This window comes from Heteronotia binoei, chromosome 21 (genome assembly GCF_032191835.1).
Source record: "Heteronotia binoei isolate CCM8104 ecotype False Entrance Well chromosome 21, APGP_CSIRO_Hbin_v1, whole genome shotgun sequence".
Taxonomy (NCBI): Eukaryota; Metazoa; Chordata; class Lepidosauria; order Squamata; family Gekkonidae; genus Heteronotia; species Heteronotia binoei.
Window position 1 is genome coordinate 143,221,100 of NC_083243.1, and position 26,135 is coordinate 143,247,234.

A 26,135-nucleotide genomic window follows, 5' to 3' on the forward strand; every position below is an offset into this window, starting at 1 on the left:
GTAAGGAGAAAACTTCAGGTTTGTGCCTGGTGAGAAAAAATCTACTGTGGAAAATTTCACATAATACACAGTTTTGAAAATGTAAATGTGGGGAATTTCACTTCTGTGAAAATGATCTAACCCCTCTCTTTGTGTCACAAAATGAAAGCAGCTGAGTAAGGGTGTCGGTTCCCATAGACCACAATGAAGGCTCTACTGCTGGCTCCTAGAGCTGTCTATCAAGCTATGGACAAGTTCTATAGGTGTTTCTAGGGTTCCCAGAAGTCCACCCCCAGCGTTGCCTAGGAATTGGTTGAATCGGTGGCAGGCAGCCTTGCAAACAAACTGCAAAAACAAAACAATACATGGGGGGCAATATGTTGCATTTTTTGATTGGCATGACAATTCCACAAATTGGTTCAAAACAAAGCACGAATTCATTTATTGGTTCGTGCCCATCCCTAGTATGCAACAAGCTTTTCAAAATAAACCCTGAGATTAATCATTCCTGCTGTTTTCTTTCACAGACAGAATATGCACATATAATGCTCCTGAACACTATTGCTCCTGACAAGGTCCTCAGATTCCTTCCCAGGGTGAATTCCCAAGTTGTTTTCTTGCTGACCTTTATTACAGTGATGGTTTATCACTTGAATTATCTAAGTTACCACTTATCAGTGTTTGTTTTAGAATTTTAAAATTGGCTTCAAACCCTGTTTTCAGTTTCATAGCAAACACTGGTTAGTGTTAACCATGGTAAAGATCAGTGCCATTGTGGTCAAAGCCGGTGGTAGCAAGCAATTCATAACATATGGACAGGGCTAAAAGGGAGCTCATAAAGGGCACTTCTTTGAAAAGTCTCCCATGTTAAGGATGATGCCACCTCCAGTTTAACGGGTAACACCTTTTAACGTATTTCCTGCCTTTGTCTGACTGAATTATGTGAAACAATTATATTGATCCAAGTTTAATTGCTTAGGGTAAGTTAACTTGATTCATGGAGAAAAGATTTGCTGTTGCAAAATCTGTAATCATACTTCTGAGACAAAGATAAGATTGCACAGTCTTGTAGCATCAGTGCGGTGTCTTTGTAATGTCAAAAGAATCAAAGGAATCATGGCTAAAAGCATTTCAATATTAGGGTTTGTTTCTCTCTTTCAAGTGCAATATTTAAATTATTTGGCTTTTAAAGACACTTTGTTTCTCATGCACAACACTGATATTTTCAAATAGGAAGAAGTCAAAGGGGCACCATTTTGTGTATCCTATTTAAATTTGTTAAGACTGTAAAACTCTGCACAGGTGTGCTAGTATTGTATAGCATCACTTACTTGAGTTTTGAAAATAAAAAAGGATTGTTTTAGAGTCCTCTGTGTTGCTCTCATATGATTTATTTATGCAATGCAATAACTGCGACCTTCTATGGGCACTTTGTTCTTAAAGGAAACGCCATCTTTTACAGAGAAGCCAAATTGCCGTTATCAGTGGCTCTTAAATTTTGTAGTTCATGGACCACTAGGCTTTCAGGACAAAAATCATGATGGCATTCTTTCCACATTCTGATGCAACTGTAGTGAGTACACTTCTAGGTAGTGATATTTATTTCCAGTGAGAATTTTGTCAGCCAGGATCCTAAGTTGTAGCATGTTGACTCCAAAGCAACATGGTGAAATGGAGTATGTGAAAATTCAGAAATACTTCCTTTCTTTCTGCTGTGCAATACTTGCAAAGAAAAAGTTGAATTCTTATTTGGAAACATTCCAAATGAGCCCATCTATACAGTAATGAAATTTCTTTAAAAATATGATAGCTTCCAAGTGCAATGATTATGCACCCCAAAGCAGAGAGGTGTGGATTTTTTTTTTTAATCACAGGTGCAAAACTTGGTAAGGCTTTTCTCAGCCTCTGATTGTTTTGTAACAAGGGAAATGGGGAAAAAATCTGAAGGGGGAAACTTTTCTGATTCAAATGTTGATATTCATTACATCTTTCATCAATGCATCCAATTAATAAAACAACTAAGAATGAAAAGCAAAAAAACCCTAAAATAAATCCCAATTTCTGCTTTGCTTTACATGAAAAGCAAGTAATTCTTTTCTAGTTTACAATCGAATAGGTTGCATGAATGATGAGTGAATCACATTTTACTAAACAGGAACTGTCATAGAATGAGCACCCCAGGGGTATGGGAGAAATCTTCCCGCTGTTTATAGGACTAGCAATATAACATTGTGTTATCTCACTTCCTCAGAAGGGTGTTTTCTGAGTCAGCACTAGTTGTATTTTCCACACTGCCTCTGATGACTTTGGGGGCATCATGTGTTTCCAGTCAGTGACCTTGGCCAAAGAATGGCTTATGAACTAAGCAATGTTGATGCTGCTGTTCCTGTGAAACTGCACAGTGTCTCTTCAACAGCTTTCAAGGAAAGACCTCACTCAAAGCTCACAAGGTGTGGATTAGCATCCCATTGTTCTATAGGCTGAGAAACAACCTGGCCTGAGTCTCTGCTTACAGCGGTGTTGGCCATGTCATCTCTTTCAGGACTTTCCATCTTTTTCATTTCAATTTGGATTCTAAGGGCCATGACACAGCTTGCTCCTGATTCAGTAGGTATGTGATGGGTTGTTGGTTTTTAATTAATCTGATTAATTAGAATGTGTAGGTCTGATTAAGGTAAAACACTGTAGATGACCTTGTTCCTTAATAGGATAAAATCATCTACAGTGCCTTACTTTAAAATCAGAATTGCATGTTGCAGCCACTGTGTTTGGAAAGGTGTACCTTGTGTTAGAATTCCACTGTAAATATATTTCACTGTAAATATATTTTATTATTATTGATACATTCTAGAATGTTATGTACTCTTGAACTGCCCTGTAGAGTTCCAGTACTTCTCTCCCCAATTGGGATCCAAAATATTGATTTTTAGACCTGTGTGTTTTTCCAGAATTTCTGCATGTGTTTAACATTGTTTAACTCCGGGTGGCACTCTACAGGCAGCTCAGGAGTACATAACATACTAAAATTTATGACCAAATAAGAGGCTGTTTAATTCAGACTTTAGGGCTATGGGTTTCTTTCACACTACAGGTTTTAAATTAGCATAGCTGGAAAGATGAATGCTATTGTGAACACTCACTATAAATATTTCAGTTTTGACCCTGTTGTTCACAATTTGTTCTTTATATATTAATATACATAGTTGCTACATAGGGATAACTATGCATCTTGACAAAGTATGCTGCGTAGTACACCAAAATTGTAGTTTTATTCTACCAAAATAGATATTCATAATTTATTTATTTTTATTTGTTTGGTTAACTTATATCCCACCCTACCCCACAAATGGGCTCAGGGCAGATGACAACATAATAAGATAATAAAACCAAGAAAATCCAACAATTAAACAGTTAAATAATTTAAAATAATAATAATAATAATAATAATAATAATAATAATAATAATAATAATAATAATAATAATAATAATAATAATAATAATAATAATAAGAAGAAGAAGAAGAAGAAGAAGAAGAAGAAGAAGAAGAAGTAGTTTTATTTATATCCCGCCCTCCCCGCCGAAGCAGGCTCAGGGCGGCTAAGCAGGCTCAGGGCGGAAGTTACTATAACCCAAGGGTAGCCAAACTTGTTTAATGTAAGAACCACATAGAATAAATGTCAGGTGTTTGAGAGCCATGAGACATGACCATCAGATAAGATTTGAGAGCAGGCAGGAAAGAAGGCAGGAAGGCAGATAGATGGGGGAAGGAGAAGTGGAAAGAAATCAGCTTTAAATGCATTCTCCACACTGCTGACTGGCTTGGCTTGGAGAAGTGGTTTAAGAGAGAAATGCCTTCTCCAAGCTGGCCAACAGGGTGGTGGGGCTTTGAGAGCCACACAATATGTGTGAAAGAGCCACATGTGGCTCCCGAGCCGCAGTTTGGCCACCTGTGCTATAACCTAATGCTTCTGCAACATTTCATAGACCCATACATACATTCCATACATACATACAAACATGCCATCAAGTTGCAATCAACATGCCATCAAGTTGTTGAGAGGTTCGTTATTAATCTTAGATTCCCACCTCTAAAAGAGCAATAACAGATCTCTTCCTCCAATTTGTTCTGATAATAAAACATACTCCAAAATGTCCTTTGCAATTTTAAAAGGCTTTTAAGTATTTGTTTAATTTAAATAATTGTATTCCACTTTTCTCTCCAAATGGACCCAAACTGACTTACAATTTTTTAAAAGTATGTAAATAATCCAGTAAAAAGAAAACAAACCAAACAATAAATCCAGCTTGGGCTGGGTCTTGGAATCATTGGCTAGCTTATTCAAAGACATAGTCTACAAGCCACAGGTTAAGAGCCAAAAGACCATGGTCCTTTTGGTTGTAGCCCTTTGACTCAGGCATTATATAATGTGGGAAGTGGGAAAGTGAAAAACAATCCTCATAAACAATGTTATACAGCTGGCAAAGATGGTCCACCTTAATCCTTTCCTCCCTTCCCTCTTTATATAGTCAGTTCTTAATATTTTATTGCACATTATCTGGAAGTACTGAAAAGATAGCTCTCCCTGATAATTTCTTTATTTACAAAATTTAAATCCCATCTTTCTGCCCTTACGAAGGCTGCCAAAGTGACTAACAATTTAAAGCAGGGGTGTCGAACTCATTTGTTATGAGGCCCGCATCTGATATAAATGGGACTTTGTGGGGCTGGGCCATGTATGTCATAACTTGTAATGCCAGGTAACGAGAGATATAAACTTCATAAAAGATACAGACAAATACAATTTTAAAAAATGTGTTGCTTACAATACAAACATGCTTGAGATATTTTGTTTAAAATGGAAAGGTGGGGGGAATACTGGGATTTGGCAATGCAATTTTAAGCATAAAACATCAAGAAAAAGTGCAAGGATCACATCAGAAACTTAAAAAGTAAAATGCTCTGATCCTAGGAAAATGTTAAAAGGCAAGGCACTGCAAGCTTCTCCCCCCGCCCTGGGTCTACTCAGATTGGCAATGGCTCTCCAGTGTAATATCCCTCTTTGGCTATGGGATCCCAGGTTAGAGTACACACTAGGCACTAGTTCTCAGGTCCATACAGCAGAGACAATCTGGCTCAAAGCATCAAACCTTTATTTGCAAGGTGATAACTCCAGGAAGCAACAGCTTCAACTGGCCATACAAATGCTGGAAAGTGAAGCTACTTCAGCTCCACTCCATTGAAATACATTGCACCACAGACAAAGTTGCAAGGAAAATGTGGAATGGATTTTCTATTAGGTCCTGGGCCCAGATAGATTACTGCCAGAGTAGGCTATCTGGGCACAGAGACCTTAATGGAAAATCCATTCTGCATTTTCTTTGCAGCTTTGAAAGCCCAGAAGAGCTTCCTGCTGAAGCCAGCAAAGAAAAGGCATAGGGATCTGGGAGCTCCAAAGGGTGAGGACAGAAGGGGGACGGAAGAGCCATGGGCCTGATTAAAAGCCTGGGTGGGCTGTGTGTGGTCCATGGGTCATAAGTTTGGCACCCTTGATTTAAGCATATATGGTAAAATTACCTAATAATTAATTTTAAAAACCCCCGAACATACACCTTTAAAAACAACTCTTTAAAAAATAAAAAAACCTGAGTTAAAATACATATTATGTAAAACATAAAGACATTAGTTAATAAGGACGGATCCCTGTGGGAATGCCAGATAAAACAAAAAAACTCTTCACTACCAACAGAAAAGAGTAACAGAATGGGACAAACAAATCTCCCTGGGGAGCAAGTTTCAGAGCTTTGGTGCCATGACCAAGAATGACCTCTCCTGGATTGCCATGTCCCTAATCTCAGAAGGCAGGGACACCTGAAACAGGGCCTCTAAGGAGGACTGTAATGGTCAGGTGAGTTCATAAAGGATTAGGCAGTTCTTCAGGTATGTTGGTTCTAAACCATTTAGGGCTTTGAAGATAAAGACCAGCACCCTGAATTGTACCCAGAAATAAATTGGAAGTCAGTGTAGGTGGGCCAAGACTGGAGTGATATGATCTCTACAACTCACTCCAGTCAGCATCCTGCACCACTTGAACTTTCAAGGACAGCTCCATGTATATCGCATGACAACACTGCAATAATTTAATTTAGATGTAACCAGGGCATGTTTTTATTTTTATTTTTTTATTTTATCATATTTATATCCTGCCCTCCCCGGCGGGCTCAAGTGCTTGGTGTAGAGCCAGTTTGGTGTAGTGGTTAAGAGTGGCGTACTCTAATCTGGAGAATCAGGTTTGATTCCCCACTCCTCCACATGCAGCCAGCTGGGTGACCTTGAGTCAGTCACAGTTCTCTCAGAGCTCTCTTAGCCTCATCTACTTCACAGGGTATCTGCTGTGGGGAGAGGGAGGGAAGGAGATTGTAAACCACCCTGAGACTCCTTTGGGTAGTGAAGGCCAGGGTATAAATCCAGTCTCCTCCTCCTCTTCTTCCAGATCTTTTCCATCCAGAAAAAGCTAACCAATCAAAGCTGGTAAAAGGGACTCTTGGCCACAGCTGCCATCTGTCTATCCAGCAGTAAGTTGCAAATGATGGACCTGTTCCTTCAAGGGGAGTGCAACCCCATCAAGAATGGGTGATGTCTTAAATCCTGGGTCAGGTTCTGTCCACCAGTAGCACTTCCACATTGTCAGAATTAAGCTTCACTTTATCAGCCCACATCTGCTCCAAAACTGCCTCCATGTACTGGTTCAGAGTTTCTACAGCCTCCCTACGATCAGCTGGAAGTACACAGTAGAACTGAGAGTCATCCACATATTAGTGACAACCCAGCGCAAATCTCTGGATGACCTTACCCAGCAGTTTAATGTTAAAGAGCATGGGGACAATAAAGAACCTCTTGGGAGCTCATAGGCCAAAGGCCAAGGGGCTGAACAACAGTCTCCCAACATGACCTTCTGAAACCTACCCTCCAGGTAAGACTATAACCAGCACAGAACAATATGCAGATGACACCCAGTTCTATCTGTTGATGGGTGGCCAGTCCAACTGTACCCCGGAAAATCTAGACCTAGCTCTTCAAGCCGTAGCATCTTGGCTCAGGCTGAGCCAGCTGAAGCTGAATCCGACGAAGACGGAGGTTCTCTAACTGAGCCGGGGTGGTCCGGGGGGGGGGGGGGGAGAGCCTTCTGCCGGCTCTTGCCGGGGTGTCACTAATACCGGCCCCTAAGGTCAAGAGCTTGGGTATGCTCCTTGAGTCCTCTCTTACAATGGAGGCCCAGGTAGCAGCCACTACTAGATCTGCCTTTTTTCATCTTCGGCGGGTGCAGCAGTTGGCCCCTTTCCTGGAGCATGATGACTTAGCAATGGTGATTCATGCCACAGTCACCTCAAGAATAGATCACTGTAATGCTCTCTACAAGGGGCTATCCTTGACGCTGACTCGGAAACTACAGCTAGTGCAGAACGCTGCAGCACAGCTGTTAATGGGACTCCCCCGATGGGAACACATTCGGCCAGTGCTGAAATAGTTGCACTGCCTACCTATTGTGTTCCCAGTCCATTTCAAGGTGTTGGTATTGACCTTTAAAGCCCTTTATGGTCAGGGGCCTGTCTATTTGCAGAACCACCTTTCTCCACATGTTCTCCAGAGAGCACTGCGTTCAGGGACAAAAAATCTATTGTCCATCCCTGGACCAAAGGAGGTTAGGTTGCGTTCGATGCAAACTAGGGCCTTCTCGGTGGCAGCACCAGAATTGTGAAAGGCTCTCCCAGAGGCCATAAGGGCCCTGCGGGATCTTTCCACTTTCCGCAGGGCCTGTAAGACCGAATTGTTCCGACAGGCCTTTGATATCTAACCAGAAGAGAACTGGCACCTGACATCATATAGAGTACTAGGTGATCACCGTCAGAAAAGAAGAACTCACTTATATTGTAGTGATACAGCACCACAAAATGTTTTTAAAATCTTAAATTGTAATTATGTTTTATTGGGTTTTATTGGTTTTAACTGTGAATATGAATGTTGTCAGCCGCCCTGAGTCCGCTTGCGGAGAGGGCAGGATAGAAATTTAAAGTAATAATAATAATAAGAAGAACAGCGCCTCCTAATTCCAGTCCAGATACTTGGACCAGGATACCATGATTATTACCTTCTGAAAAAATCCTATTATTGTTTGTTCTTGACTGGAGATGTCACAGTTGTTGAAAAGAGAGCTTAAATTATGTCTTAGGCCTGAAATGAATAAAGTGGATGCAGTTGTGGAGTGGCCCATCCCCACCACTAAATACCAAGTGTGATCCTTTGGGGGTTTTGTGGAGTATTATCTAAGGTTTATACCTGGATTCCATGGAATCGCTGCTTCGTTAGCTGACCAGAAAATCTCTGCTCAGTGATATGAACTGGATGCCTGAATGTCAGGTAGCCTTCAACAAGCTAAAGGAGTTATTGGTCACAGCTCTGAGCTTTTCACTGCCATTTACTGTGGCCACTGATGCTTAAAATGTGGATTTGGCTGCAGTACTCTGCCAAAATGTCCCTGATAGCCAAATTTAACCCATCTTGCTCCTCAACTGCAAGTTGCGGGATTGGGAATAAGATTTGTCTGCCATTGAAAAGGAGTGCCTGGCCATACCTATGAGGCAGGAAATTTACTCTGTGGATGAACCATTTACCTTTCTGTTGGCTGCACAATACCAAAAGGGTTAAAATAAAGCTGCTAAGGTGGAGTCTCATACTCCAAGACTTTGACTGACATTTTCACATAAAAGGACATAAAATGTGGTGGTGGTTGCCTTACTAAGTACATGTGGAATGTTTAACATGCTGGTTTGTATATATGCTTGATGTAACTGAAATCCTTGCAGGAAATGTTTTAAAGTAATATATATCTGGTTTGTGTATTTCTTGGCTATGAATGCCTCCGATATTATGCTAGTAATTAAAGTACTACCCATAGTCCAGAAGAGACCTGAGTTGAGTCTCATCTTAGACAATGAGTTATTAAAAGATGGGCATGTGACTGATGGGCAGAAGTCCTGCCATTTCTATCAGTCACCAGTCTCCTGTATGCCTGGTTGGAGTACGTGTGTACTGTACAGATGACAACCAATCAGGATTCATGGATGGCTGAGGAAGCCAGATTTTGGAGGGGGGTTTTAGGGAGAAAAGGCTGTCACACTGTCAACTCAGTTCAGATAGAGTCTGAATCTTCAGAGAGAGAGGCTGGCAGGCTTCTGTCTCAGAATTTACCTTGTGTGTAAGCAGTCTAAAACCAATAAATGTGTGGAGATAGGGTTTGTGTTTCCAGAGTGTTAAGTGGTAGAGCACCTGTCTCAGGAAACTATGTAAGGCTTGAAGCCTGATTTTTTTTGGAAAAGCAGGCTGACATAGTCAGTGCTTTGGGAAGAGACTGGCTATCTCAGGTCCCAGTTTTTGAGGGAAATTGGCTAATGGCTTGTAGTTTTGGGAGGAGATCATATTTATATTGGGAGACTCTTAGGTTGAGGTAAGACCAGTCTTTACCACAAGAATGAAAGTTTGCCTGTTAACTATTCTGTGCATCCAAGGGTTAACTTTGAAAGTGCTATCGTTTAATGTGCCCAGCAAAAGCTATGCATTATCTGTAAATAGTTTTAAGCCTCATTACTGAACCTTCTTATTTATATTTATCTTAAACCATGACCTGAACATTGGCACATATTTGGAGGCTGCATGCATTTTCTCAGACTGTTTTCATACATGACACTGTACAGCTCATCTGAGCTCCTGTTCTAGACTCTGCCACATGTGATCAATGCTAATATGATATAGAATTCAGTCAAGAATCCATATATGCATTCTATCAAAGATAGGTTCAATATTTTGAGCATAGACTAATTTTAAGCCTCATGCGTGAAAATATCTAGCCTAAAAAAAAATTTCACTCATATTTGTATGGGGGTATTTTTAACCACAAGTTCTAATGGAGAACATCATCCAAACATGATGCTTTTTGAAATATGACCAAATGTTTACCTAAATACATTACTCTGTTGAGATGTAAATTGGAAGCTGGACTATAGGAATTTGGACTATTCTTTTATATTGTTCTCCAGAAATGGCCTTTTCCAAATGCCATGATTTAAAGATGTTTATGAGAATCCAGCTATTTTTGCACAGCATAGTCCTTGTGAGAATATATTTTATTCATAATTTTTGATTGGTGACCCACATAGGAAGGTCAATTAATTCTCTCTCATAGAGAAGTTATAACTCAGTGGAACATTGACATTTTGAACAATGGATATACAGTTTAATCCCAGATGAGTCTGGTTAAAGCATCTTGGATGTCACAGGTGGCCATGATGACTGGCTGTAATCCTGGAGAAACCTTGCCAAGCCATAAACAGCACTGAGCCAGACTCAGCATAAGGAAGTCCCACCCTGAGAATTGTTCCTGTGCTGCAAAGTACAGGATGAAATATTATAAACAATATTAAGGATGAAAAAAAATTGTAGGTAATAATTTGACATATTTCTACTTAATTTGCAGGTGTTGTAACAACGGACTGCAGAATTAGTGGAATAGCTCTCTTTACTGGAAAACGTCTCAATCAACCACCTTTTAATTTCTATGAGGCACAAGAAGTATGCAAGCAGCTAGGGCTAGTCCTGGCACATAAATACCAGGTTGAAAATGCTTTAAAGCATGGCTTTGAAACTTGCAGGTACATCTTGTTTCAACATAATTTCATATTGTCTTACTGATTTTATTTTATTCTGTATTTTAATTGGAATATTTCTTCAGGCAGCTTTTTTTTTGCAAGTGTGGTAAATAAAGACATAAATAAATAAGCATTTAAAAAAAAAAAGCATTTATATAAAATCCCCACTATTCTGGTTTAGATTCAATTACTTGTTTTCTCTGAGAAGTTTTCTTTCAGCGGAAGACATCTTTCCTCAACTATTCTCTTAGGTGTCATTTATGTCAGATTCGGCCCTCATAACAAATGAGTTCAACACCCCTGAGTATGCCGCTCTGAAACTTCAACTGAAGGGTTGGTTATAAATCCAGGGCTTTTTTTCCTGCTGGAGCCCAAAGGAGCGGCCATGTGCTCCCAGGCCAGACAGTGTGGCTTAATATGCAAATGAGCTCCTGCTGGACTTTTTCTACAAAAAAAGCACTAACTCCTCCTACTCCTCTTCTTTTTCATAAACTGGCAATTAAAAAAACTGTCAAGAGCAAACAACATCATCTTTCTTTCTGTGAATGAAATAACTATCAAAGAACTTCTATGCATGCTTGAGTTATTCCTGATTTTCTTGGAAGTTGATCTACAAGTGCTAAAATTGGTTTGGGCAGAGTTGTTCCACACATCTGCCCCCTGTACATTTTTACAGCTGTAGAGTTAATTTATTTTCTTCCACATGTGGCTCGAATAATGAGGCTTTACAAGGGAGAGTGCTGTCATCATTGGGGTCATAATATTTTTTTAAACAGCCCTGCTGGGATTCCTCTGTGTGTGTGTGTGTGTGTTCAACGATTCCTAGCATCATTGTCTGTTCCAGTGACTCCTGTGTTCTCATGATATGACCAAAGTACAATAGCTTCAGTTTGGTCATTTTTACTTCTAGGGAGAATTCAGGCTTTATTTGCTCTAGAACCCATTTATTTGTCTTTTTGGTGATCCATGGTATCTGTAAAACTCTTCTCCAACACATTTCAAATTAGTCAACTTTCTTCCTGTCAGCCAGTGCTTTTTTTGTAGACAAAGCCCAGCATGAACTAATTTACATATTAGACCACACCCCCTGATATAATCATTGTTTCACACAGGGCTTTTTGTATTAAAAGTCCAGCAGGAACTCATTTGCATATTAGGCCATACACCCCTGATGCCAAGCCAGCCGGAACTCTGTTCCTATGTGTTCCTGCTCAAAAAAAGCCCTGTCAGCTTTCTTCATTCTCCAACTTTCACATCCATACATAGTAATAGGGAATAGTATGACATGAGTTAACTCGATCTTAGTCCCCAGTAACACATCCCTACACTTAAGAATCTTTTCAAGCTCCTTCCCAGTCTTAGGCTCCTTCTGATTTCTTGGCTGCAGCTTCCTTTTAGATGATAGTGGAGCCAAAGAACAGAAAATCTTGAACAATTTATGAAATACAAGCTGATTTTCTTCTGATTTTCTCTCTCATATGTTTAAGTAACCAATGTAAATTTGCAATATGAACTCTAGTGCCTCTTCATTTTCTGAATCCAGATTGAACATCTGGCATTTCTTGCTCCATACATGGTAACAGTCTGTTTTTGTAAGATTCTGAGTATCACTTATACACATGAGAGATTAATGTGATTGTCTAATAGTTGCTTCAGTCTTTGATGTCTCCTTTTTTGGAATTGGAATGTAAATTAAGCATTTTGAGTCTATATACCATTGTTTTATTTTCCATATTTGTTGACACAAACTTATTAAGATTTCGATGGGCTCTGTTTCTGTGGCTCAGAATAACTCTATGGATATCCTGTCTACTCCATCTACAGCTAGTGATTTATTTATTCCAATTTATTCCAGTTGCTTTTACTTCACTTTCTAAAACTGTAGGTTTTTGTTCAAAATATTTTTTTTTAATGAATCAGTCATCCTTTCATCTCTTCTGTATATTTCTTCATGACTGGATTTATTCCCCACCCTTCACTTGGAGTCTCAAACTGAAGTGAAAACTGAAGACACAAAAATGCATGTGGAAATCAGCGCATAAACTGAAGCAGTATGTGGTCAAAACTGACCAAAAATACATGGAAAAGCCTTATAGCTCTGTGCAGTGTAAAAGGGATTTTCTATTTAATTGTTTTCCATGCCAACTTTGTAGGCTAGAAGAAACTGACATACAGGCTGACTAATGAGCTTCAGGTCTGAATAATGAAATGGGTCTTTACATAGCCAACACAGTCTATCCATTATCCCCAATTAACAAGTGTATATCAGCTTTAATAACATTATTTCATAACACCATAGAACTTAACTTGGGCACATGCTTAATCAGAAAATGATGCTTTTCAATTTTTTTTCCATTAAAGCTTTGGCTGGATAGCAGAAGGATACACTGTTATTTCCCGGCAAACTTCCAACAATAAATGTGGTCAGGGCAAAACTGGAGTAGTCGAATGGAAACTCTCTCCTACCAAGAAATCTAATGCCTACTGTTACAATTCTTCGGGTGAGTGAGCATGACGTAGATTTATAAAATAATATTTTGTATCAAATCCCTTTCTGGAGTGGATATGGAAGAAATACTTTTTAAAGCTAAATAGTAGCTATAATTTTGTTATAAGCACACTTTACTGCATTAATAGGCAACCATATAAATCTTACAAATAAGTAAGTTAAGGGTGTTTCCAGATGACAGACCCTCTTGTATGGGGAGCATCTACACGAAAAAGTGGTTCAAGAGGTATTCAAAGAGAACTTCTCAATATGCAAGTTTGCAGCAGTGGTAGCTGAGTTCAGTTCTGCCCTAGTTATGCGATTCATACAATATGCAAGTGGAACCGGCACTGGCACAACTCCCATCTGGCTTTCATATGTTAGGTGTACTGTCATGAGTCAAGTGCCCAAGCAGAAGGAAAGGATTTACAGAAATTGATACAGTCCAAAGTCTGTAATTTTCTGAAATCATGTTGGTGTTGGAAATTTTCATGAATGTTGGGAAGTGTAGGGCAGTGCAGCCTACAGTGAGCAGTGTTGGGCAAAAGCCTATCATCACTGCTTCATAGTATCTTAACATCAGTGATAGCTGCTATCACTGGTAGAGGAAGGAGCAAAACATCACATCATGATGTCAGAACACAAGTAAATTCCTAAGTGTTTCTGAAGAGGAGCATAAATTAAATAGGCAGTGTTCCATCTTGGCAGCAACACACTCAATATAATGACGAGTTATACCATTTATTAATAACCTGTTTAAAAAACAACAGCACTGAGTAAACACTTGAGTGCATTGAGTGTACCAGATAAACATTTTAAATGCTCATAACATTGACATGGGTTTGAATATCATTCACCACCACCAGGGGTTATTTTGTAGCAAAATAGGTGGTGGAGCTCATCCAGAGATTGTTATGCAGCTACACATACTATTCAATGGACAAGGAGGCGGATCTCTCAGAAGGAGGAGGAGGAACTCTCAGAAAGGTTCAGGAGCTGTGCTCCTGTGAGCTCCCACTGAATCTGAGGCCTGATCACCACTATTGTCAAAGTCACTTTCCAATAAATTTGTGCACAACTTTCAGAATTATGGTGCATAATACCACTCACAACAAGATATATTTGTTGAGGTAGAACTGTAGTCTATAAATGGCAAAATAAATGGCTTCAGTACTGGGAGATCAGAAATCCTACCCTGCAAGGGCCATCTTGTGAAAAGGCAACTAGATCCTGGACAAGAAATAATATAGCAATTGTGAACATTACACAAAAAAGTTGTATCATACTGGATATTTTATTTATTATAGATCTATTGATGATCTATGCAGTTCTAATAGCTTGAAAAATAAATGTAAGCAAAGCACTGGGGAGACATTTAAAATGTATCAGAACTATTAGCAGCAGCACCCTCAATATAAAATGTACTTGGTTGAAACCTGATGTAACTGTTGGCAGTCTAGCTATGGTACATAGCATTGTTTAAAGATTCAAATGAGGAAAGTCATTCAGCATCCTTTTTGGCAAAGGAAAATGCGTCATCAGGCTTTCCACAAGGGATTCCTATTAAGAACTGTAAAGATGCCATTTCCTTTCATTATTTGACCATGTTTTCACTTATTTCAAACTACATAAGGTATATATACATCCTCTTAAAAATAAGGGATCACTTTTGCAATCCAGAGCTCTCCTCCTACATTTGCTATAATTAGAGATGTAAAATTTCTGGAATTTAAAGCTATGGGAAAAAATTGGAACTTTTTTGTTTATGGGGTTTTTTTTCTGGGAGAAAATGGAAAATTGGAATATACGTAGCAATTTTTCTTGTCATATGTAAATACAGGGGTTGTTTTGTAAAAAATAGGTGGTGGAGCTCATTAGCATAACTCATTAGCATATGCCAGCCAAAAGCAACCCAGCCAAAAGCAAGAAGAGAGAGCCCTGGGCAAGTGAGACCTGCTTGGGCTGGCCTCGCTTGCCTGGGACTCTTCTGGGCTGCCCTCCGCCACAGTCAAAAGGCCAGCAAGTAGGGTTGCAAAGTCCAGCTCAACAAATATCTGGGGACTTTTGGGGTGGAGCCAGGAGACTTCTGTGATGTCATTTTCTGTGATGTCACTTCCAGGTCAAAGATCAAGTGATGTCACTTCCACTCATTCGATGATGTCACTTCCAGCACACTCCACTAAAACCCCACATCTTCCTTTGACATCACTTTCTGGGCACTCTCCCAAACCTGCCTTTTCCTCTGAAGAAACTTCTTCCCACCCCTAAACTTCAAACATACTGTTGTATATAACTTCCCACCCCCACCTTTTCCCCATTTTACATTACCTCTAGGCCAGGGGTGGTCAAAATTGCTTAATGCTAAGAATCACATAGAATAAACATCAGCTGTTTGAGAGCCACAAGACATGAACATCAGCTGTTTGAAACAGGCACGTAGGCAAATAGATGGGGGCAGGGCTTGAATTTGGTAGGAGCTCACAGGAGCACAGCACCTGAACCTCCAGCCAGGGTCTGTATGCAGTGGGCAGTTCTCTCCCCACTGCACACAGATTCTGGGGCACACACAAATGAGATATGCTATTGAGCTCCCACACCTTCTTTTCTACAAAATGACCCCTGGATGGGGGAGGAGGGAGGGAGAGGTGGGAAGAAAGCAACTTTAACTTTAAATGCATTCTCCAAGCTGCCAGCTGGCTTGGAAAAATGATTTAGAGAGAGAAATGCCTTCTCCAAGCTGGCCAATGGGGCAGCAGTGGGGGCTTCGGGAGCCACACAGTGGGTGTTTTCGCACTCACCTTCAGCCGGCGCCGCGACCCTCTTGACGACGGAGGATCTGTGCTGATTTCCCACACGAAGCGCTGGAGCAACCAGAAGAGCCGCCAATTTCCGGCGCGAAGCCCGCTCAAGCGTTTTCCTGCTTCTTGGCGATTTACGTTTGAGCGGGCTTCGCGCCGGAAATTGGCGGCTCTTCTGGTTGCTCCAGCGCTTCGTGTGGGAAATCAGCACAGATCCTCCGTCGTCAAGAGGGTCGCGGCGCCGGCTGAAGGTGAGTGCGAAAACACCCAGTATGTGTGAAAGAGCCACATGTGACTCCTGAGCCTCAGTTTGGCCACCCTTGCTCTAGACTTTTAGGCCTCCTGCCTGTGCAAAAATAACAAAAGAAATTGCATAAAGCATCAAGGATGCTGTAGAATCTTACTGATGGGGAGAGTTATAGACAATATAGCAAAACATATTTACTTGTACCAAAATAAATAACCTAACCAAAGAACTCTGGATTGGTTTGTTTTTAAAGAAGGTCAAATTTCAGCAGAAAACAAAGCAGGCCAAAAGAAGAGAATTTGACTTAAGCAGCAATAGGGAACTCCAGCAGATACATTTCACTCAGCACACATACCAAGCATAATTCATAGCTTCAAAACAGACCAAAAAAAACCCTCACCACCACAAAAATGCAGTGTTAATTTGAAAATTATACTGTCATCAGATTGTGCTTTAACAATAAAAAATAATGCCAACAGAATACTTTCTGCATATACTCCACAACTAATTTAAGAAGAAGAAGATATATTTGCAATAAAAAAGGCCAACGCCATGCTGGGAATTATTAGGAAGGGAATTGAAAACAAATCAGCCAGTATCATAATGCCCCTGTATAAATCGATGGTGCGGTCTCATTTGGAGTACTGTGTGCAGTTCTGGTCGCCGCACCTCAAAAAGGATATTATGGCATTAGAGAAGGTGCAGAGAAGGGCAACTAGAATGATTAAAGGGCTGGAGCACTTTCCCTATGAAGAAAGGTTGAAACGCTTGGGACTCTTTAGCTTGGAGAAACGTCGACTGCGGGGTGACATGATAGAGGTTTACAAGATAATGCATGGAATGGAGAAAGTAGAGAAAGAAGTACTTTTCTCCCTTTCTCACAATACAAGAACTCGTGGGCATTCGATGAAATTGCTGAGCAGACAGGTTAAAACGGATAAAAGGAAGTACTTCTTCACCCAAAGGGTGATTAACATGTGGAATTCACTGCCACAGGAGGTGGTGGCGGCCACAAGTATAGCCACCTTCAAGAGGGGTTTAGATAAAAATATGGAGCACAGGTCCATCAGTGGCTATTAGCCACAGTGTATGTGTGTATATAACATGTGTGTATATAACATTTTGTGACACAGAGTGTTGGACTTGATGGGCCGTTGGCCTGATCCAACATGGCTTCTCTTATGTTCTTATATACAACACACAGGTAGAGGCTATCCAACATATAACATTAGTATTGTTATCAGCTTCGTTTATAGCCCACCTTCCTCACTGAGACTCAGGACAGAATATAAAAAATGAAAAGAAATTCAATCAGACAGCAAGAGCCTTTAAAAAACAATGTATTAGGACTACAATTACTGAAGTGGAGAACAATGCAAATGAATTACTTGGAAAAATATTCAAAAGCAGTATAGTGCAGGGGTGGCTAAACTGTGGCTCAGGAGCCACATGTAGCTCTTTCACACATATTGTGTGGCTGTCAAAGCCCACACCACCCTGTCAGCTGACTTGGAGAAGGCATTTCTCTCTTTAAATCAAGCCTAGTCAACCAGTGGTTTGAAGAATGCATTTAAAGTTGCTTTCTTTCCACCTCTCCCTCCCCTCAGCTATTTGCCTGCCTGCCTTCCTGCTCTCAAACATCTGACATCTATTCTATGTGGCTCTTACATTACACAAGTTTGGCCACCCCTTGTCTAGAGCATGGCATAAAAGTTCTGCCAAAAATGAAGCCCTTTACACCGACTTTAGTAGGAAAGAAAAGCATGCAATGTTGATTCTGTTAACTTCTTCGTGAATTTCCTGCATTGTGTAGGGGGTTGGACTAGGTGACCGTGGAGGCCCTTCCAGCTCTAAGGTTCAATTATTCTATGCACTGAACTGCACACTTCACACTATGCAAAATGCACAACAGAAAACTGTAGGAACCTAGGGATGCCAGCCTCCAGGTGGGACCTGGGGAATCCCCTGGAATTACAGCTCATTTTTAGACTACACACTGGAGAAAACTGCTGCTTCAGAGGGGGAACTGTATGACATTATACCCTGCTGAGGTGCCTTTCCTCTCCAGGTTATGTCCCCAAATCTCCACAAGTTTCTCATCTGGATATGGCAACCCAACTCCCCCATTCCCTGCCAGTGACCAGGAGCTCTTATATTTCTTTTCTGTGGAAGGTAGCCTTTTGATACTTTTATTCTCCTAGCAGAAACTGCCTGCATCTTAACTATGATATATAACTAAAAGTACTACTGAATTTGTTTACTTTGCAAATTAAGTTTGTCAACTGAAAACTTAAGGAAGGATATAACTGTGTTTCACACATCTCCTTCCCTGAGTCATAGGCAGGAGTGGCCAACAGTAGCTCTCCAGGTGTTTTTGCCTACAACTCCCATCAGCCCCAGTCATTGGCTTTGCTGGCTGGGGCTGATGGGAGTTGTAGGCAAAAAAAACATCTAGAGAGCTACCGTTTGCCACTCCTGTCATAGGGCATTCCAGCCCCTCTTCTTTACAGTGCCAGTTGCTGGTTTGAACAACTAGCATCCACTGGATGTTATTTTGCTTTGTAATCAGTTCACAAATGTCTAGGAATCAAGCCTTGAATTCAGCAGGAGCTCACAGGAGCACAGCTCTTGAACCTTTCTGAGGGTTCCCCTTCCTCCTCCCCACCTACATTCCTAGTCCATTGAATAGTAGTTGCAGCTACATAACAATCCCTGGATGAGCTCCATCACCTATTTTTCTACAAAATGACCCCTACTAGGAATTATTACAGGCTGCCAAAGAAGGAAGGCACAACTAGATTCACAGCAACAACAGTCCCAAAGCAATTCCATAACTGGCATAAAGAAATCTCTTAGCACCTCCGTCAGCCAAATCCAAGATGAAAAACTATTTCTTTGCATATGTCTCATGTCCACTTTTTAAACAGGCTTGTGGGCCATCAAGGACCAAACTCTGACGTATTTGCATAGCTGGAAAATATTCTTCACAACAGGCTGTTTTTAAACATTTGTAACTATCATCATCATCGTTTTATTTATATCCCGCCCTCCCCGCCGAAGCAGGCTCAGGGCGGCTAACAACAATCAATACATTCATTATACAGTAATTGACAAAACTAATTTAACAATTTAATTAAAATTCTATAAAATTCTAAAACGATAAAATTAATATTAGTATGCTGGTGCTATTATACAGATGGTAAGTTTACTTAGCAGTCTCTCTCTTTAGTCGGTGAAGGCCATTCGAAAAAGGATGGTCTTGCAGGCTCTGCATGGCTCTGATATGTTGCATGACTGTACATAGCAAACTGGTTCTAAAACAGAGAAATAACTTATCCTTTCAGTTCCCCTGGAGATTAGCACAGAATAGCTCTTGTCCCCTTCTGATCTTTGTAAATTGGAGATGACCTGTAATTTTAGGGGAACCCCAGCTCCCACCTGGAGGCTGGCATCCTTCCAGGATATGCTGCAGAAAGGCTTCTGTTCTTGGTTTTTTAGCTCTTTGCTTTTCTGCCTTCTTTCTATTCTCCACCCCTCCACTGTGCAAGACGTTTCCCCTGGAAAATCCTCTTCTGTGCCCTTTATTTTATTTTATTTTTAAATTCAAAACTGGCCCTGAAATCCTGTTGCTGGAGCCCTGTTTTGTCCAGGTCCAAACCTCTCCCCCACGCCCACCTTTACACTGAGAAAAAAAAATTACAATTTACAATGCAGTTGGGAGAGAAGAAGCAAAAGTTTGTTTGGGAGACCACGTGGAAGGAAGCTGGGGAAGGAAGAGGAAAAGCTGAGTCTGGGAGGAGCAAGAGAGACTTCGGGAAGGAAGGAAGGTGCCGAAGTGGAACTGAGTTGGGAGGGGAGGAGCCAAGGTGGGGGGGGGAAGCTAGGGAACCTGTTTAAAGGAGCAGGGGAAATTTCTTGCTCCAAATGCTACACTAAGCAGGAAAGTCCCAACTCTTCCCGATTTACTTAGCCACCCACGAGTGAGCACATGGCTCTAAATAAAAGCTTCCAAGCCTCCCAGCCTCAGTGAAGCAACGAGCCCGATAGTATCCTCCACCCCCAAGCTTCGACAGCAAAGTGAAGCCTGCCCAGAGAGCCTGCATGCCATGGTGACCAAGTCCCAACTCTTCCCGGTAGTGCCAACGGGCCACCCGTGCACTCACCCACCCCCAAGCACATGACTCCTTGCTCCCAGTCCCCCAGACTAAGCCACAGCAGCACCAAGCAAAGGGTTAAATTGCATTTTCCTCTGCCCCCAGCTCCAACAGCAAATCGAGGCAAATCAAATATAAATAAAAAAAATTAAAACCCCTCTTAACTGCAGCAGAGCTTGCATTGCTATTGCAGACTCCAGCTTTTCCCAGCAGCAGCAGCAACCCGGCAAGGATCCTCCCACACTCTCCCACCTTGCTGGAGCACATGGCTCCAAAGATCCGAAGCCTCTTGGAGTCCCAACTAATCTGCTCTGCTGCAACAGCCAACGGCAAGGGACCCTAATACATTCTCCCCCACCCTTGGTCTCAATGGCAGAAGCACGGTGGCCAGCAAGGGCCTGCTGGCCACTTAGGAACTCAACAGCAGCCCGGCCTGTCTGCCCCAACTAAAGAAAGAGAATGCTTTACCTCCTTGAACCTTCAGCTCAGTGGTGCAGCAGCATGGCTGCTACTCACCTAAGCTACTCTTGTGGGTTTGGGAAAGGGACGCAGGTGACCAGTAAGGAAGTGCCCAGCACCAAATGAGAGCTGCTGTGAATGGGTGGAGCTAAGAAGGTGGGGCGAGCCCATTCCTTTCTCCAGTCAATGCCTGCAGATGGGCAATTGGAGATTTGTGTTCTGGCTGGGGGCGTCACTGGTGAAGGCAATCAACACAAAAGGGAACTTGGAGCGTTGCTCCTTGGAGGACTCCTGCTGAGCTGCTCTGGGATTCATCTCTATGGTTTCCATAGAATTCAGTTCTAGAGCGTCACACATGGCAGCCATTTTGTCCCCCGCCGAGGGTGGGGTCCTCAGATTGGGGGATCCCCCGCTCCCTGCGGGGGGGGCGGGTTGGCAAGCCTACCAGCAAGCCATCCACCTCCCAAAATCACATAAGAAGTGGAGAAAGGGTGGTGCGGGCTTCTCCAGGGGTTAATGAGGGCTTCAGGGGGTGGGGCAAAGCTCCTGGTGGCTGGCTGGCTGCCCACTCTCCTTATCCAGGGATTGTTATGCAGCTGCATCTACTATTGTATGGACAGCATAGGTGGGGAGGAGGAGGGGGGGCATCAGAAAGGTCCAGGAGCTGCACTCCTGTGAGCTCCTACTGAATGAGCTCCTCCTGTTGGCACCTACCTGTAATGAAAGAGGAACAGTGTTAGTGCCTTCAGGGCATACATCACCTGGACAGAGAAGGGTGTGGCCATCATGCAGAATCTGCCAGTACACAGATTGGTGCTTGCCAGCTGCCACAGGATTTTGGCTGGGGGGTGGTGTTGCCACCTGGCTAGGCAAGCAGCCTAGTCCACAGCTGTCCCAGTGACCCCTCTCTCCCAGCAGCGGCCTCATGTGGGCTGCAATGCACCTGGCTGCCTGGTGTGCAGCATCCATGTGGTTCTGGGGGTCCTCTGCTCATCCCCCATGGTTGCTGGGTTTGGGAGGGAGTGACACCATGTCCAGTGTGGCTTAGTGCCACTAAGGTAGGCCCAGGGGAGGTATGGGGTGAAGGACTGGAAGCCTTGCTTACTTGTTCACACTTGGCTGCCCTTTGGGATCCCAGTGAAGGGCCTGCTGTACCTGTGCGGTTCAAAAACAGAGAGATCAGCCAAGAAGTGTGGACTTCACTCTCTCCATGGTGTCTTCCCCCCAGGTGCTCACCTAGCGGTGGTCATTACCCTATCTGCCCCCACTGGGGTGCATGCATGCTTGGAGCAATTTACACAGGATAGGAATAATCAATAATTATGTTAAAAATTTAAAATACAATAAAGCAATTCATTTCCTGAGATGGTGGGAAAATATTTCCAAAAGCTGACTGGGGGGAAGGGTTGCAGAAGGTGGGGAAGTGAGAGTGCCAGATTGTATACTGTATCATTGCTGTTCTCAACCAGTGGAACATCTCTGCCTTACTGTCAGGATCCATATTCTGTCTCCTGTCAAGTTTTGTTTTGTGTCATTATCTTGCTATGTTGAATGTTATGCCCAGGGCTTTTTTGGTAGAAAAAGCCCAGCAGGAACTATTCTGCATATTAGGCCACACCCTCCTGATGTCACTGTTGTTTCACATAGCAGTTTTTAATAGAAAAGGCTCAACAGGAATTCATTTGCATATAAAGCCACACCGCCTGATACCAAGCCAGCTGCAGCGGTATTCCTGTGCGTTCCTGCTAAAAAAAAAAAAAGCCTGGGTTATGCCTATGTGCTGGTCTGGTGAAGGTTATTAATCCTCCCCCCAGGGATGTCTTTATGGGCCAGCATTATGGGCCCCAGGCAAAGCAGTGTACTGGGCTCCTATAACAACTACTCACAGGAATAAAAATGTAAATGGTCGATAAAATTAAATCTATATTTATTTTATTGGCACTTCCATTAAAAACATTCTGTGCAGCAACAACTAATCAACATTTGAACAATACACCAGGCTTAAAAAACACAATAATACTCAGTAAGCCATACAGATTAGATGTCACAGTATGAAATTACTACGAATTTCTTATTATAACAAGCATTTGCAGCATTTCTTAGCAGAAAATTGCTTTATTATTGGCTTGAAGTCATTGGTCTTCAGGATGTCATTTTCCATGCACATGAGTGAAAGCCAGTTCAAATGATGCTGCCCCATTGTGTTACGAAGCTGATTTTTTATAAGTTTCAGTCTTGAAAAATAACATTCTCCTGTATTGTTGGTCACCATCATGCACATGAATACTCTGAGTGCAATTTCAACATTCGGGAATACAGATTTCAAATTGTCAGAAATTATTTTTCTGTACAATGCAGGGAGAGTCTCACAATTTTCATCAAGAGCCATTTAGTGCTTGAGATGTTCACATTCATTTAAAAGGTCATCGTAATTAATGTCTTTGTGATACATATTAGCCACATGTTCACACTTTTTCTTCAGTGCATCAGAAGCGATGGTTTTCAATTCACTGAAGAAAGAAAACAGATTTCCATTCTGTGAATAAGTTTCTGCACGTTTTGTCAGTTCAAAGATTAAAGTGTCCAGAATAGGGAGGAAAGTTGCTACCTTGAACTTTTCGCTTTTACTGAGAAGTACCTCTTCTGCTGCTGATGATCCATCATATCTAGTAAGACACACACTTCGTTTTCGTTCCCATTTTTTCTCATCACTGTAATCTTATCTGGACACATACTCCTGGCTTTGAATTCATATTCACTAAATTTATCTCTAGTTTCCCAAAGATAGGTTTTCATAGACTCAAGATTTGTGGCAACAAGGATGTTAACATCCTTTGACTGCAGGATCTTGCTTGTTTTGTTCATTCTTTCTAGCATGTCATTCCAAAGAATTGTGAAAAAGACTGTTTCCAGGTTTTCCATTTTCACAAACTATCAATACCTGGTTATTAGTACTGCATCATACACAGATTAGTATGGGACCCCTATTCTTGTGGGGCCCATGGGCAAGTGCCCATCAGGCCCATGCATTAAGACAGCCCTGCCTCCCCCCTCCCAAGCTCACCTGTGGAGATGTTACAATGCCTGGGAATGTGGGGGCTATCTGGGAGAGGATGACTTTCATTTTTCAGATTGGAATCTCTGTGAAATGTGTTGTAAATAGTTAGACCTTCAAAGGTCTTGGAGGTGGGGAGGAAGCCTGTGCTTTTTTGAATTACTTAACATTGTCCATGCTTATTGCGCTCACTTCAGGTGAAGTTTCCCAAGGGAGAAGTATGCACTTGTAACATATCAATAAAGTTTCCCTATGTCTTCATAGTCGAAGTCTATCTGAGAGTTAGTTGGCAAAACCTCACAGTTTTGCCCTGCAGAAGGATAGTAAATTCTGCAGGGCATGAACATCCTCCAGCAGAACATTCCATCAGGCAGGGGTCAGACCTGAAAAGGCCCTGGCCCTAGTTGAGAACAGCCAGATCTCTCTCGGGAGGTTCTTATTCCCAGATCATTTTCATTCCCAGGACCAGGAGGTTCTTATTCCCTGAATGTAATAGTCTTCCAGAGGCATACTGAGAATCCTGAAAAGTATCTGCAGAGATCCATATTCTGACACAAGAGATAAAGAGTACACTTTCTTTTCAGATACTGCGATACTGCAAAGAATATGCTTCTTTTACTAGCATTATGTGACCATACAGATTCAAGCACTTTTAAAAAAAAATCTTAAATTTAAAAAAGAAATTCACACCAAGTTGGAAGCGGTACACTCCTCTCAAACAGTATCCAGTAGGTGTCTATGACACACAATTTCATTCTATACACCAACCACTATACATTATTTGGGGAAATGTCATTTTCTGTTAATTGGTCAGTTGAGGATGTTGTCAATGTTCCAAACAAATGCATGAAATCAGAAATGGGCTGGATAAAGGTGAACAAGTTGAAACCTAATCCTGACAAGATAGAGACTCTATGAGTTAGTAGAAAAGCAGATCAGGGACTAGCGATATCTGCTGTCTTGAATGGGGCTACACTCCCCTTCAAAAGCCAGGTTTGCAGCTTAGGAGTGTAGCCTGACTCAGACATCCCCTTAAAAAAGCAGATGGCTGTGGTGACTCACAGTGTTTTTGTCCTGCTTCAGCGACCTTTCAGCTATGCCCATTCCTGGTTCAGTCAGGTCTAGAAACAGTGATACATGCTTTTTTATTTTCAAATGTATTTTATTTTGGTTGCAAGTTGCTTTGAGCTCCATAAGAAAGAAACATGGCTAATAAATGTTTTGAATAAATGAAGTCCTCTGTGCCTCTCTGGATCAAGCAATTGAGTCAAATGGAGTCTCTAGCACTTAAGTGGAGGATGAGTAACCAACTATTGGGACCTTTTTAATACTTCGGTTGAAAGATGTATAGATACGTAATACATAACTTTAACCCTCCTATTCCATAATACTTCATTATAGGAAGAAAAATGCAGGACTTTTACATTTGGCACATTAAAATTTCAGAATGAATTACAATATTTTGGCTATTTCCTGATGCTTCCTTTTCCACATTTGTGGCTACCAAAACTGAATGTAAAGTCTGCTGAGGTTTGGATTTTGTAAGACTGGAAGTTATTGGTAAGCATCAATCCACATGTTGGTAATGCAAACATAGATTTGGCCATAATTATTAAAGTTATTAATTGGAATTCATTACATCCCTGGTAGGGAATATAATATTATTTGCTCTTTCAGCAGCAAGACTATAACACACCTATATGGATACACATGTGGTACATTATTTTAAGATGCCTGTTCACTTCAATTATTTTCACTGCTCTGTATTTGATTATTGTTATGGCCTATGGTTAAACAATAAACTATTACAATGATAAAAGATGCTCTGAAATATGTTTAAAATATCAACTGATTCATTTTGGTACACTTAGAAAACATATCCACAGCATTAAAATTTTAACTGACATTAGCTGCATGGCAAATAACATCAGTACAACTTATTACACTGCTTCCTCTCCACTCCTTTTCAGATATATGGATTAATTCCTGCATTCCGGAAGCTAGTACAGTTACATTGCCAGATGTCTCTACAGAAATGAACTCCACTTCAGCTCTCTCATATCAGGAAACTTCTAAGGAAGCTGGAACATCTAAGGAAAAACAAACCAAAAGACTTCCTCCATTGCTTCGTGTTATCTGTGTAACTCAAACCATGTTACCAACAGAAACAATAAGATACGAAGAGGAAATCACACTATCCCCAAACCGCGCAGCCTTTAAAAGTGATGGTGTCATATTTGGCGGTAAAAGCTA

The 26,135-nt window shown here is 41.4% G+C and overlaps 1 protein-coding gene across 1 annotated transcript in view; it reads left to right on the forward strand.

Moving 5' to 3' along the window:
• The first annotated feature begins 2,261 nt into the window (after positions 1–2,261).
• Positions 2,262–26,135, forward strand: part of LYVE1 (lymphatic vessel endothelial hyaluronan receptor 1) — a 29,201-nt gene continuing 5,327 nt past the window's right edge. Inside the window, exons 1-4 of the mRNA XM_060262066.1 lie at positions 2,262–2,590; positions 10,510–10,684; positions 13,043–13,182; positions 25,853–26,125. Of these exons, the coding sequence (XP_060118049.1) occupies positions 2,506–2,590; positions 10,510–10,684; positions 13,043–13,182; positions 25,853–26,125 (673 nt within the window). The 5' untranslated portion in view covers positions 2,262–2,505. The remainder of the gene's footprint in view (positions 2,591–10,509; positions 10,685–13,042; positions 13,183–25,852; positions 26,126–26,135) is intronic.